This window comes from Oncorhynchus clarkii, chromosome 18 (genome assembly GCF_045791955.1).
Source record: "Oncorhynchus clarkii lewisi isolate Uvic-CL-2024 chromosome 18, UVic_Ocla_1.0, whole genome shotgun sequence".
Classification (NCBI taxonomy): Eukaryota; Metazoa; Chordata; class Actinopteri; order Salmoniformes; family Salmonidae; genus Oncorhynchus; species Oncorhynchus clarkii.
Window position 1 is genome coordinate 37,586,277 of NC_092164.1, and position 12,948 is coordinate 37,599,224.

The following is a 12,948-nucleotide window of genomic DNA, read 5'->3' on the forward strand; positions in this document are numbered from 1 at the left end:
TTAAATGTTTCTGTAACTGTTACTGACAATGTTGTTGTAGTTACAGTAATGGGGCTACTTGCAAGTATTGCTATTAAATACATGACTTGGCAAAAGTATTTAATATTTTACTTAGATATATTTTTTGTAACAAGAACATTTTTTAAAAGTATCTTTGCCCATCTCTGTGTCTGTTATCTTGTCTGTCTTATGTATACGACTCTAGAAATCGTATCCTCTACTTGTACATGAACCTTTCAGTAGAGTATCTCCTTTTCCTCTCTCCATTCCCTTATCTGTTTTTATCCTAATATAATCTAAAATAACTGAACAAGCATAGGCTTTCCAGTCTGGCCAGATCAGGGAAGATGAAGGAAAGGAGACATGGAGAGGAAGGCTAGTCTTTTTCATCAAAAAAAAAATCACGGTCTACAGTGCAATACAGAATCTCAAATCAAAATGATCTGTCACATGCTTTACAGACAACACGTGTAGACTAACAGTCCTTTTCTAACAATACAGAGATAAAGATAAGATAAAACATGTGGTAAAAATAGAAATAATTGCACAGTGAATAAAGAATAATTGAACGTACATATCGGTTGTGTCCCATAAATCCACCCTGTTCCCTACATAGTGCACCGCTTTTAACCAGGGGCCCATAAGGTTCTGGTCAAAAGTAGTGCACTATAAAGGGAATAGGGTGCCATTTGGGACCGTGCTGGTGGACCCTACTGGAAAGCCTTCACAGTAGACAAGACAGACAAAGGGAAAATAAAAAGAAAGGGATGGTACTGAGACTGGAATTCAATTACAAATGGCCATATCGATGTTTCCTCTGTCTTTGTTTAAAAACTCCTACCCAGGCATGAAGTTCTTACTCTGAAAACAGGATGCTTTTCTTACTCTGAAAACAGGAAGCTTTTCTCACTTTGAAAACAGGAAGCTTTTCTTACTCCGAAAACGGGAAGCTTTTCTTACTCTGAAAACGGGAAGCTTTTCTTACTCTGAAAACGGGAAGCTTTTCTTACTCTGAAAACAGGAAGCTTTTCTTACTCTGAAAACGGGAAGCTTTTCTTACTCTGAAAACGGGAAGCTTTTCTTACTCTGAAAACAGGAAGCTGCTGACATTGTGTAATTATAAGCCTATTTAACCATGGGTAATATTGCTATGGCATGAATGTAAGCCACTGAATAGGTAAGAAACTTGATGCACCACAAGTTTAATGTATCTTTCTTAACCAACGTTAGTTATGGTCTAAATAGGCCTTCATCAGACTAAGCCACAGCAATGTGTGTAGGCCTGGATTAGGCTCACACTGCCATTCGAATTTTACGTTACTCCTAACATTGGACGTGTTCAGTAGGGAAAATCTGTGTTCTCATTCGACAAGTTCAGGTGCCACCTTCCCGTTTAACTCTGTTAGAAAATGTTTTCTCCCTATTAAATACAATTCTGACCCCACTGTATTCATGAAGTGTCTCAGCATAGGAGTGCTGATCTAGGATCAGATCTCCTGTCCATGTATCTTACGCGTTATGATCTAAAAGTCAAAACAGGTCCTAGATCAGCACTCCTACTCTGAGACTCTGTGAATATGAGGCCTGGATTCCTCCTTTTATAGCAGAAAATGAAATTCTGTGTTCTTATGGACAGATACTACCTCCATCCTTCAGTTCACTGCACTCTCTCGCTCCCTCTTTACCCCTCCCTGTCCTGAAAACCCATTTCACTCCTTAACAAACTGTTTCCTCCCCCAGGAAAGCGGCTCCATCTACCTCCAGTTCACCTGCTCCACAGCCATGCAGCTGGACGTGGTCTTTGAGGTGCTGGAAGAGTTCGACTGGACCTCCTTCTCCGTGGTGGCCACGCGTCACCACGGCTACGAGGACTTCCTGGCCATGGTGGAGGCACTGACGGACGGATCCTTCATCGGCTGGGAGAAGAAGGGCGTGGTCATGCTCAACGTCTCCGACGACCCGGGAGGGACGCGCGCGAGCAGGCTGCTCAAGGAGAACGAGGCGCAGGTGAGACCGTCTTTTTTTGGGGGGGGGGGGGGGTAGTAGCTGTCCTGTTATGCTTTACCATCTTTTGTCTGATGGTACAGAAGTGGAGGGGGATACTGATGAAGAGGGGAGACACAGCAGGAAGGACAGACACTGGGGGGGGTTGAACCCAGGTTTCTGGTGGGGAGGCATGTATATGTACTAGCAGTGGGTTTGTTACCACTAGACCAAGGAGTCGACATTGGGGATCTTTTAATTCACTCTTCTTAATCATTTATTCATTGAGACAGGATTTAAGGATAGAAGGGAGACAGGGAGAGAATACCGAATAGCTGTGGGACTGGGATTTGATCCCACACTGAAGGGGTAAACACGCAGTTGTGTTTACGCCCCAGTCCTGCACATTCCCGGTCCGCACCATCGGACTGTATGGATGTGCTGCAGATGGTAGCTCGACCCCGCTATGCCAGCCCCAGGTCTGTGGGACCTTGCCTGTGTTTCAGGCCGTCGTCCCGTCTTTGCAGTCCCGTCATTGCAGTGGACCTGTATTACAGGAAAGTTTTTCTCCTCCGTGTTCCCGGGGACCCTGCTGTGCGGGACATGCCGGATCTCCCCCCTCGCTGAGAAATGATTTGACACTGATTAGTACAGTATTGTCTTGGTAGCCAATCACCTGAAAGACACTCCAATCACCCATCTTTAGGAACAACTTAATAAGATACCTGGCGTACCTCAAGTAGTTTGATTTGGGACATTGAATTCAGTGTGGTCTTCGTTACGTTAACAATCAAGAAAACCAAACATTTTGTTCAAACAGAAGGGGGGGGGGGGTCTAACAAATAGTCACCGACAACAACCGAAACGTGTAACGAAATGTGTAACGGCACACGGGAGCACTCTATGTTACTCTTCTGATAACCCATCAGGTTCCTCTAATCTGGGGTCCGTACAAACCACAGGATTTGGCACGACCCCCCCCCCCTCCCCCAGCCGAATCGTTTCCCAAAATGAAAGAGACCCCCCTTCACCGGTACGCTAGGCCTCACTCCAGTGACGGCGGAACAAAGAATGAAGATCAGACTCGAGATCCACATTACACGAAGGAGCTTCCATGCAACCCATCTCCGCACCTTGTACTAACACGCTGTAACCAGTTGCTGAAGTGTCAGAAAAAGGTAAAAACACCCTTGAAGGACTGGGCTGCCTGCCCCAGTGTCTCGCTGTGTCTTCACCGGCTGCTTCACAGCAGCACCACTCTGCAGAGACGCGGACGTGTCTGAAGCAAAGGGTTCGTACACATCTGATACCAAATCCCCAGTCTCAACCAGGGACGTAATGGGCTGCAGTGCTCTCACGAGAATGAAATGTATTTTTCTCCCTCTCGTTGGTCTGTTTCAACGTAGGACACAGAGACCCTGTGTCCTTTCTCAGGGCAGTATAAACTGTATGGAACTGTCGTCTGTGTGCTTCTGGGACCAACTCGTAAGCCTGGCGCTTTAACCTGCTTTAACCTTTTCATCATCTGAACTCTGGTCAAGAGATGAAGCGGCGGACACTTTCTGAGCCTTTCCCACGAGAACACTTCGAAGGAGCAGTGACCAAATATCTTGCAGCCATTTTAGGGACGTGGCAATCCGCTCAGACAGAGCACAAATATACATCCACCTCCTTTTCGTTGAAAGGCGGTACAAGCCGGCTGTTCCGACCAAGATTAAACTCTGTGGAGGGTGCGGGATGGCCTGACTGGATTGGGAGCGCTTCCAGATCCATCTCTCTTAATCAAATGGCATGCACACGTTCCTCTTGTTCTTGCTCTAGTCTGCCTGCACGTTCCCTTTTATTTGTGCTCAAGCACTACTTTTTGTTGTTCAAGCTCTAATGTCTGTCGTTCAAGCTCTGTCTGTCGTTCAAGCTCGAATGTCTGTCGTTCAAGCTCTAATGTCTGTCGTTCAAGCTCGAATGTCTGTTGTTCACGCTCTAATGTCTGTTTGTTCACGCTCTAATTTCTGTTGTTCACGCTCTAATTGTTGTTGCTTCAACTTTGCCTTTAGTTTTATCTCTCTCTTAGTTGCACATCTACGGGATGTACTCTGCCACCCGTAGGACTCTTTTCATCAACCTCCTCCACCAAAGCAGTACCAATCAACTCTTTGACTACTGCTTTTGGATCGCCAGATGTCACTTTGGCATAATGCTTTGCAATGATGAGCAAATTCACCTTTGTACATTTATCTAGTATTTCATATTGTTTTCCACAAATACTTGCAACTTACAGTCCATGGCTTTAGTTTTATAAGCCGGTGTGTTTGTGCAACTTTGAAACGGATTCTACCATTCTCATTACCCCTCAGGGTGGATGGCAGTGACAGAAACGCTACCACAAAAGGCTATTCTGAACACAGCAGAGCTTCAGAGTAGGTGATTAGAGCGACTACCATACTCATGGGAAACAAGATCCTGGATGTGCCCCCATTTTTGTTAAATTCCCCAGCAAGAAAAACAAAAATTGTTGCTCAAAATAGGGAACTAACAAAGAGTCACCGACAACAACCAACCCAGGTGGGGATTTAGGAGGGGTTCAAAAAGACACTCATGAGGGTGTCCACGGAAAGTTGTCTAGCAACAACAACTGCAACCTAAAAGACACTCACCATGAGCTCCCACTAAATCTGCCCACTTAGAGGCAAACAAAACTCACACCAGACTTTTAAAGTCAGGAAGCCAAGCATAAAAGTGGAGCCAAACAAAAACAGGGAAGATCAGATAAAGGATTGTTTTTCTAGCAGTAGGGCGATCCAACTAAAGGTGTTAACCCTCCATGTCTCTCGAGACCACAGGAAAACTGGGCTAACCACTCTTAAATAGCACTTGGGCCAGCACAGGTGAAACACCTACCCACTAATGAGACGGCAACCAGAACAGGTGTAAAACATACTGACTAACGAGGTGACACCAATCGGTGCACCCTACGTGCTAAAGTCCAACCTCAGAACATAAATGAAAAAAATAAAAAACCTGCAACACATGTAATTGAGATCCAGCTGTAGATGGTGTTTTTGACATACACTACATGACCAACAATATGTGGACACCTGCTCGTCGAACATCTCATTCCAAAATTATGGGAATTAATATGGAGTTGGTGCCCGCTTTACTGCCATAACAGCCTCTACTCTTCTGGGAAGGCTTTCCACTAGATGTTGGAACATTGCTGCAGGGACTTGCTTCCATTCAGCCACAAGAGCATTAGGGAGGTCGGGCACTCATGTTGGGAGATAAGGCCTGGCTCGCAGTCGCAATTTCCAATTCATCGCCAAAGGTGTTCGATGGGGTTGAGGTCAGGGCTCTGTGCAGGCCAGTCAAGTTCTTCCACACCGATCTCGACCAACCGTTTCTGAATGGACTTCGCTTTGTGCACGGGGGCAACGTCATGCTGAAACAGGAAATGGCCTTCCCCAAACTGTTGCCACAAAGTTGGAAGCACAGAATCGCCTAGAATTTCATTGTATGCTGTAGTGTTAAGATTTCTCTTCACTGGAACTAAGGGGCCTAGCCCGAACCATGAAAAACAGCCCCAGACCATTATTCCTCCTCCACCAAATTTTACAGTTGGCACAATGCATTGGGGCAGGTAGCGTTCTCCTGGTATCCGCCAAACCCAGCTTCGTCCGTCGGACTGCCAGATGGTGAAGTGTGATTCATCACTCCAGAGAACGCGTTTCCACTGCTCCAGAGTCCAATGGCGGTGAGCTTTACACCAACCCAGGCGACACTTGGCATTGCTCATTGGTGATCTTAGGCTTGTGTGTGAATGCTCGGCCATGGAAACCCATTTCATAAAGCTCCCGACGAACAGCTCTTGTGCTGACGTTGTGTCCAGAGGCAGTTTGGAACTCGGTAGTGAGCATGGCTGTGTGCTCAATTTTATACACTTGTCAGGAATGGGTGTGGCTGAAAAAGCAGAATCCACTCATTTGAAGGGGCGTCCACATACTTTTGTATATATAGTGTATGTAAATAAGAAATCGGAGAATGGACAAAAAGAAACAGAAATTATGTAACGATATAACATTTCATGCCAAACACTGTCCACTGCTGCAGCCTGAATGGGAAATGGTCTGAGTTGAGATGTTTTCAAAGAAGGCAGTGAATGGGGTCAGCAACCCCAAAACTGCCACAGTGTGACTGACATCATTTGACCCAGTTCGGTGCAACAAGACTCCCACTTACCACTCGCTCTCTCCCCCTCTCCCTCCTCCCCCGCTCTTTCCAGGTGCGTCTCCTCTACTGCTCCCAGGAGGAGGCCGCGCTGATCTTCAAGGCGGCCTGGGCCTCGGGTCAGGCCGGACACTCCCACATGTGGTTCGCCGTGGGGCCAGCCCTGTCCGGCCTTGGCCTGGAGGGCCTCCCCAAGGCCCTGTTCGCAGTGCGGCCGCAGGGCTGGAGAGACGAGCCCCGTCGGAGGATTGCCAAAGGGGTGTCTGTGCTGACCCACGGAGCCATGGCTTTGAGGAAGGAGTACGGCTGGGCCCGAGGGCCACACTACTTCGCAGGCAACTGCCAGACAGATGGCAACCAGACGCAAAGGGTGCCAGACAGGATCAGGTGAGGACAGAGTTATATGTTCCTTCAGAACTTCTCCTTCAGAACTTCTCCTCTGTGGCGGAGGAGTGTCACTTGCTACTGCTGGTTGCTCCTCTCTCTCTCTCGCTCTCTCGCTCTCTGCTTCTTTCTCGCCATCTCCTTCTCTCTCTATTTTTCTGCCTGCCTCTTTCTGTCCATCTGCTTCTCTCTATCCTCAGTGTGTATATGCCTTTCCTTCTCTCTCTTCTCTTTCTCCCCCCTCTCACTTTCCATCTCTTCCTCTCTCTCTCGGTCTGCCTTACTCTGTCATCTGTGATTCTCTCTCTGTCGGTCTCTGCCCCCCTCTCTCTCTCTCTTTCTCTGTTTCTCCCCCTTGTCTGCCTCTCTCTCCCCATCAACAGCTGGAACACCTCAACCCCTCTCTTGCTCTTTCTCTCTCTCTCCCTCTCTCATTGTCTCTCTCTCTCTCTCCATGACTGGTTCCCGGTTGTGTATGAGAAGTCGCTGTATCTCCCTCCGTCTGTCTTTTGCTGCCTGTCAGCCGTGTCTCATAGTTGACTCCTCCAAGTCCCTCTCATGTCATTCATTCAGTACACTTGGCTGAAAGAGAGATGAGCCATGTGTACATGCTGTATGTCCGTGTCCGTCCATATAGAGTTTGTGTCAGAATAAAGTAATGAGCCATGTTCCTGTGTTGAATTAACAATGCATGAACCTTGTTCATTTAAAGTTAAAGATACAAGCCTTGTCGAGTCCCTGCTAATCAGGTTAAAGATACAAGCCTTGTCGAGTCCCTGCTAATGAAGTTAAAGATACAAGCCTTGTTGAGTCCCTGCTAATCAAGTTAAAGATACAAGCCTTGTCGAGTCCCTGCTAATCAAGTTAAAGATACAAGCCTTGTTGAGTCCCAGCTAATCAAGTTAAAGATACAAGCCTTGTTGAGTCCCTGCTAATCAAGTTGAAGATACAAGCCTTGTTGAGTCCCTGCTAATCAAGTTAAAGATTACAAGCCTTGTTGAGTCCCTGCTAATCAAGTTAAAGATACAAGCCTTGTTGAGTCCCTGCTAATCAAGTTGAAGATACAAGCCTTGTTGAGTCCCTGCTAATCAAGTTGAAGATACAAGCCTTGTTGAGTCCCTGCTAATCAAGTTAAAGATGACTTCTTGCGTCCATGTGAATCAAGTTGAAGATGCGTGACTTTTCTACGTGAATCAAGCTAGATTTCTTTTAAACATGAGTTTAGCAACGTAAGCAACGTTAACTTATTAATAACAGTTCTGTAGTGGGGCCACCCGAGTGGTGAGGCGGTCTAAGGCACCGCATCGCAGTGCTTGAGGCACCCAGGTTCAATTCCCAGTCTGTGTCGCAACTGACCGGGAGTCCCATAGGGCGGTGCACAATTGGCCGAGGGGGGTTCATTGGAGGGTGGTAAGAAGTGCGGTTTGGTGGGTTATGTTTCGGAGGAACCATGACTCGACCTTCACCTCTCCCAAGCCCGTTGGGGAGTTTCAGCATTGAGACAAGATTGTAATTGGGGAGATAAAGGGGATAAAATACACACCCCCCCCCAAAAAATGTTTTAATCCAGTTCTTTAGCAATGAGGTTTGTGCAGTAAGCTCAAGACGCTTGAATTGCCCTGCCAATGTTGTTCTTCTCAGACCAATTTGAAATTATATTTAAAAAAAGAATGGTATATGATCATATGATAATTTGTTGTATTACTTGTGAGGCACAGCATAATAATTAGCTTCTTAATTTTTTACTGGACTGATGGCCTGATTCTGACACAGCCTTCTAGCTGATGGCAAAACTCAAGTCGCACTGCATTATTTTTTGCCTCATGCGCCAATTCATGTTGTTACTCCTATGACCAGAGAAAGTCGGAACACGTTGATATACTCGTTAATTGCAGATTGTGCATTTTGTGGCTTGTAAAAGTGTTGACAGTGCTGAATAACTTAAACATGAAATTACTCATCAAAACATCAGCTCTTGCTGTATTCTTCTTTTTACAGTCTATGGCTCGAGGAAACTGTGCAGACATGGTGATCTGAGCTATCTGAATAGCCAGTGGTAGGCCTGTAGGTGCACTTGATTTGCTTCCTGGGCGGAGTTCTACCTTCAGACACATGAAATGGTTCAAAATGGGAAGTGCACCTACCACCAATAGCGCAAAACAAATAACAAATTGAAGAACGCAAGGCTTTATCATTGTTTTTTACAGAAATGTTTAGTGATCAACTAGGAATTCCTTGGAGATGACCAGTCGATTGGGACCGGTTGGTGACCACTGGGCTAGGATTAAGTTTAGGGTAAGGGTCAGGGTAAGAGTCAGGGTTAGGGTCAGGGTCAGGGTTAGGGTCAGGGTTAGTTGAAAAGAGAGGGTTAGGGTCAGGGTTAGTAGGTTGTTAATTGAAAAGAGAGGGTCAGGGTTAGGGTCAGGGTTAGGGTCAGGGTTAGTAGGTTGTTAGTTGAAAAGAGAGGGTTAGGGTCAGGGTTAGGTTAGGGTCAGGGTCAGGTTTAGGGTAAGGGTCAGGGTTAGGGTCAGGGTTAGTAGGTTGTTAGTTGAAAAGAGAGGGTCAGGGTTAGGGTCAGGGTCAGGGTTAGTAGGTTGTTAGTTGAAAAGAGAGGGTCAGGGTTAGGGTCAGGGTTAGTAGGTTGTTAGTTGAAAAGAGAGGGTTAGGGTCAGGGTTAGTAGGTTGTTAGTTGAAAAGAGAGGGTCAGGGTTAGGGTCAGGGTCAGGGTTAGGGTTAGTAGGTTGTTAGTTGAACTGATAGTCTGTAGATACAGTGCCTTCAGAAAGTATTCATACCCCTTGCCTTATTCCACATTTTGTTGCGCTACAGCCTCAATTCAACATTTATATTGTTTGTCACCCATCTACACAACCTACTCTATGATGACAAAGTGTTGGCAATGTTGACAAAATGTTGGCAAAGTTATTGAAAATGAAATACTGAAATATCTCATTTACATAATAATTCAAACCCCTGAGTTGTAGGAGCACCTTTGGCAGCAGTTACAGCTGTGAGTCGTTCTGGGTAAGTCTCTAAGAGCTTTCCACACCTTGGTTGTGCAACATTTGCCCATTACTTTTTTCAAAACTCTTCAAGCTCTGTCAAATTGGTTGTTGATCATTGCGAGACAATAATTTGTAGGTCTTGCCATATATTTCCAAGCAGATTTAAGTCAAAACTGTAACTCGGCCACTCAAGAACATTCACTGTCTTCTTGGTAAGCAACTCCATTGTAGATTTTGACCTTGTGTTTTAGGTTGTTGTCCTGCTGAAAGGTGAATTCATCTCCCAGTGTCTGGTGGAAAGCAGACTGAACCAGGTTTACCTGTGCTTAGCTCCACTCCGTTCATTTGTTATCCTGAAAAACTACCCAGTCCTTAGTGATTACAAGCATATCATTGCACGATGCAGACACCACTATAATGTAAAGTAGGGAGAGTGGTTGTATTGTGTTGTATTTCATTTGCCCCAAACATAACGCTTTTGTATTCAGGACAAAAAGTGAATTGCTTTGCCACATTTTCTGCAGTATTACTTTAGTGCCTTGTTGCAAACAGAAGGCATGTTTAGGGGAAATTGTATTCTGTACAGGTGTCCTTCTTTTCACTCAGTGAATTAGGTTAGTATTGTAGAGTAACTACAATGTTTCTGATCCATCCTCAGTTTTCTCCTATCACAGCCGTTCAACTCTGTAACGAAACTCTGTAACTGTTTTAGTCACCATGGGCCTCATGGTGAAATCCCCGAGCGGTTGACTTCCTCTCCGACAACTGAGTTAGGAAGGACGCCTGTATCTTTGTAGTGACTGGGTGTATTGATACACCATCCCAAAGTGTAATTAATAACTTCACGATGCCTAAAAGGATATTCAATGCCTGCCTTTTTTATCAAATGTTTTATCCAATAGGTGGTCTTCTTTGCGAGCCATTGGCAGACATCGCTGGTCTTTGTGGTTGAATCTGTGTTTGAAATTCACTGCTCGACTCAGGGACTTTACAGATAATTGTATGTGTGGGGTGCAGAGATGAGGCAGTCGATCGTTCAAAAATCGTGTTCGACACTATTATCGCACACAGAGTGCAACTTATTGTGCAACTTTTTAAGCGTTTTTTTTTTTTTTTACTCCTGAACGAATTTAGGCTTACCATAACAAAGCGGTTGGATACTTATCGACAAGACATTTAAGCTTTGACAATTCCACTTTGACGTTATTACCGAAAATCTGACGTTATTACAACAACAACAAACAATCTCAATTGAATCCATTTTAAAATCCAGTCTGTAACACAACAAAATGTGGGAAAAGTCAAGGGGTGTGAGTGCTTTCTGAAGGCACTATAGTCTATAGAGCATCTACAGATGGACTATCCAAATAAAGTGTAACCCCCCCAAAAAAAGGAATATCCACTTACTGTTCATTCATTGTTAACGTATCAGCTATAATGGGTCTCTTTTAATGCATTTCTTTGACCAGGCAGGGTAATACTACAATTATCTACCTCCCACCACTCTCCCCTCTTTATCTTACAATCATTTCTCCTGCATCCCCTTCTGAACCTCTCTGCTCCTCTCTTATCCCTTCACCCCTCCCTCCTCCCTCTGTCTCTCGCACTGCTCTGCTCTTTATGCTTTGTTTTCATTCCGCCATTCAATTTCATCCTCAATCTAATCTCATTCTCTCTCCCCTCCGTCCCATCCCCGCTCCTTCCCTCCCACGCTCTCCCATCTTATTGTCAGTTCGCAGCCCTCTCTCTCCTCTCTTTCTCCCTGGCTCGCTCTCTTTTTCTCATCACTCCCCCTTCCCCCCCCCCTCTCTCTTCCCTTGGCCCGACTCTAAAAGGGATCTGATGCGGCATCGTTTTACATGTAAATTGGATAATTGGTTATGGTGGTGTAATGCAGGGTAGAAATATCGGAGGCGGTTACACACAGCCACGAACAGCCCCCCCCCCCCCACACCACCACTAGGCCCGTCCAGTTTCCTTCTAATGAAGAAGCTGGCATCAGTAAGGCATGGGAGAATCTAATAAAGAGGGCACATACTAATGTAGCTCAAAAGAGAGTACATTAAAATCCGACTGAATGTTGTCTGATGTTTAAACAGCTAGTCATCCCCCCCAAACCCTCCATCCCTTCTCTCTCTCTCTCTCTCTCTCTCACTCTCTTTCCCTCTCTGCCTATCCTCTCGCTCTCTTTCCTGGCTTCTCTCTCTCTGTCGCTCTCTCTATCCCTGACTCCTTCTCCCTCTGTCTGAATGCATTAGCCATTATGAGTTGTCTTTGTTCCGTCACGGGAGACAAATCTACATTCAAATAGTCCGCAGCGTCTGGTTGTTTGTTCACCTCACAATGTTCGGCATCAGAGGAAACACATGTAATGTCAATGACTGTGTGTCGCCATGACAACATGGCACTCACCAAGAGCGATCAGTGGCATTGCAGAGTTGAAGTGAATGCTAACATTGTCTTTTTTCCTCAAATAAGAAAAGCAACATCCATACGGTGGGATGAATAGTTCCATATTGGTCAGCAGATTTTTTTTTAAGGCATCTCTTTTTTTCCCCAAGCCATTAAAAGGATCATTTGAATGTAGAATAGAGACCAAGGGCGTTTCCTACGTTCATTTCTCTATGCTTGGGTCAGTGTTCTCTTCGTGGGCTTGCTTTGACGAATCGCGTGTGACCGTGATTGTGTGTAATAGGGTGTGGGTGTGGGTGTGGTAACAAAAAGGTAATGAAACTCTTTGTCTTCTTCACACAGCCCTTCCTGTATAAGGCCCTCTAGCTCATTTGTATTGCATTGCATTACTTTGCATGCCATCATTGCCCGTTTTATGTACAGTAGCAACAGGATGGATATGAAAACCAACATAGCCCAAAGCCACACCATAGGGCTCCAGCCAGTCTGACCATATGCCGGGATGCGTATAATTCCTCCGACTGTATGATATTGAAAAACCCATCAATTATAAATCATAGTTCAGCTCATTTCTCTTGGGAAGTCAACGAGAGGGCAGTGTTTAAGGCGTAAATAAAAAATCTCATATTGTGTAGTAGGCTTTTTATGTGACAGCCTCGTATAAATAATGGCCAAAATAAATAGGAAAGTGGAAAATGAAATGAGGGCATCTTCAATCAACAATTGCTGCATCATGAAAACAAGAAAGCGCTGCCGACAAATTCCAAATGCCTTTCGAAAGGACAGGAGAGAAAAACAAAACCGGTGTTGGGTTTTTTAACATTCTATCTGACTGGCGGCGTCCTCTGTGAATGGGTTTTTTAGGTGCAGTGTTGTCATGGTGACACAGAAGCATCTCAGACTCTGCAACAGACAGACTACCCCTAACAGCAAAATATTCCAC

The 12,948-nt window shown here is 45.3% G+C and overlaps 1 protein-coding gene across 1 annotated transcript in view; it reads left to right on the forward strand.

The window, feature by feature from the left end:
• Positions 1 to 12,948, forward strand: part of LOC139372314 (glutamate receptor ionotropic, NMDA 2C-like) — a 50,260-nt gene that overhangs the window by 12,080 nt on the left and 25,232 nt on the right. Inside the window, exons 5-6 of the mRNA XM_071112044.1 lie at positions 1,741 to 2,007; positions 6,260 to 6,591. Of these exons, the coding sequence (XP_070968145.1) occupies positions 1,741 to 2,007; positions 6,260 to 6,591 (599 nt within the window). The remainder of the gene's footprint in view (positions 1 to 1,740; positions 2,008 to 6,259; positions 6,592 to 12,948) is intronic.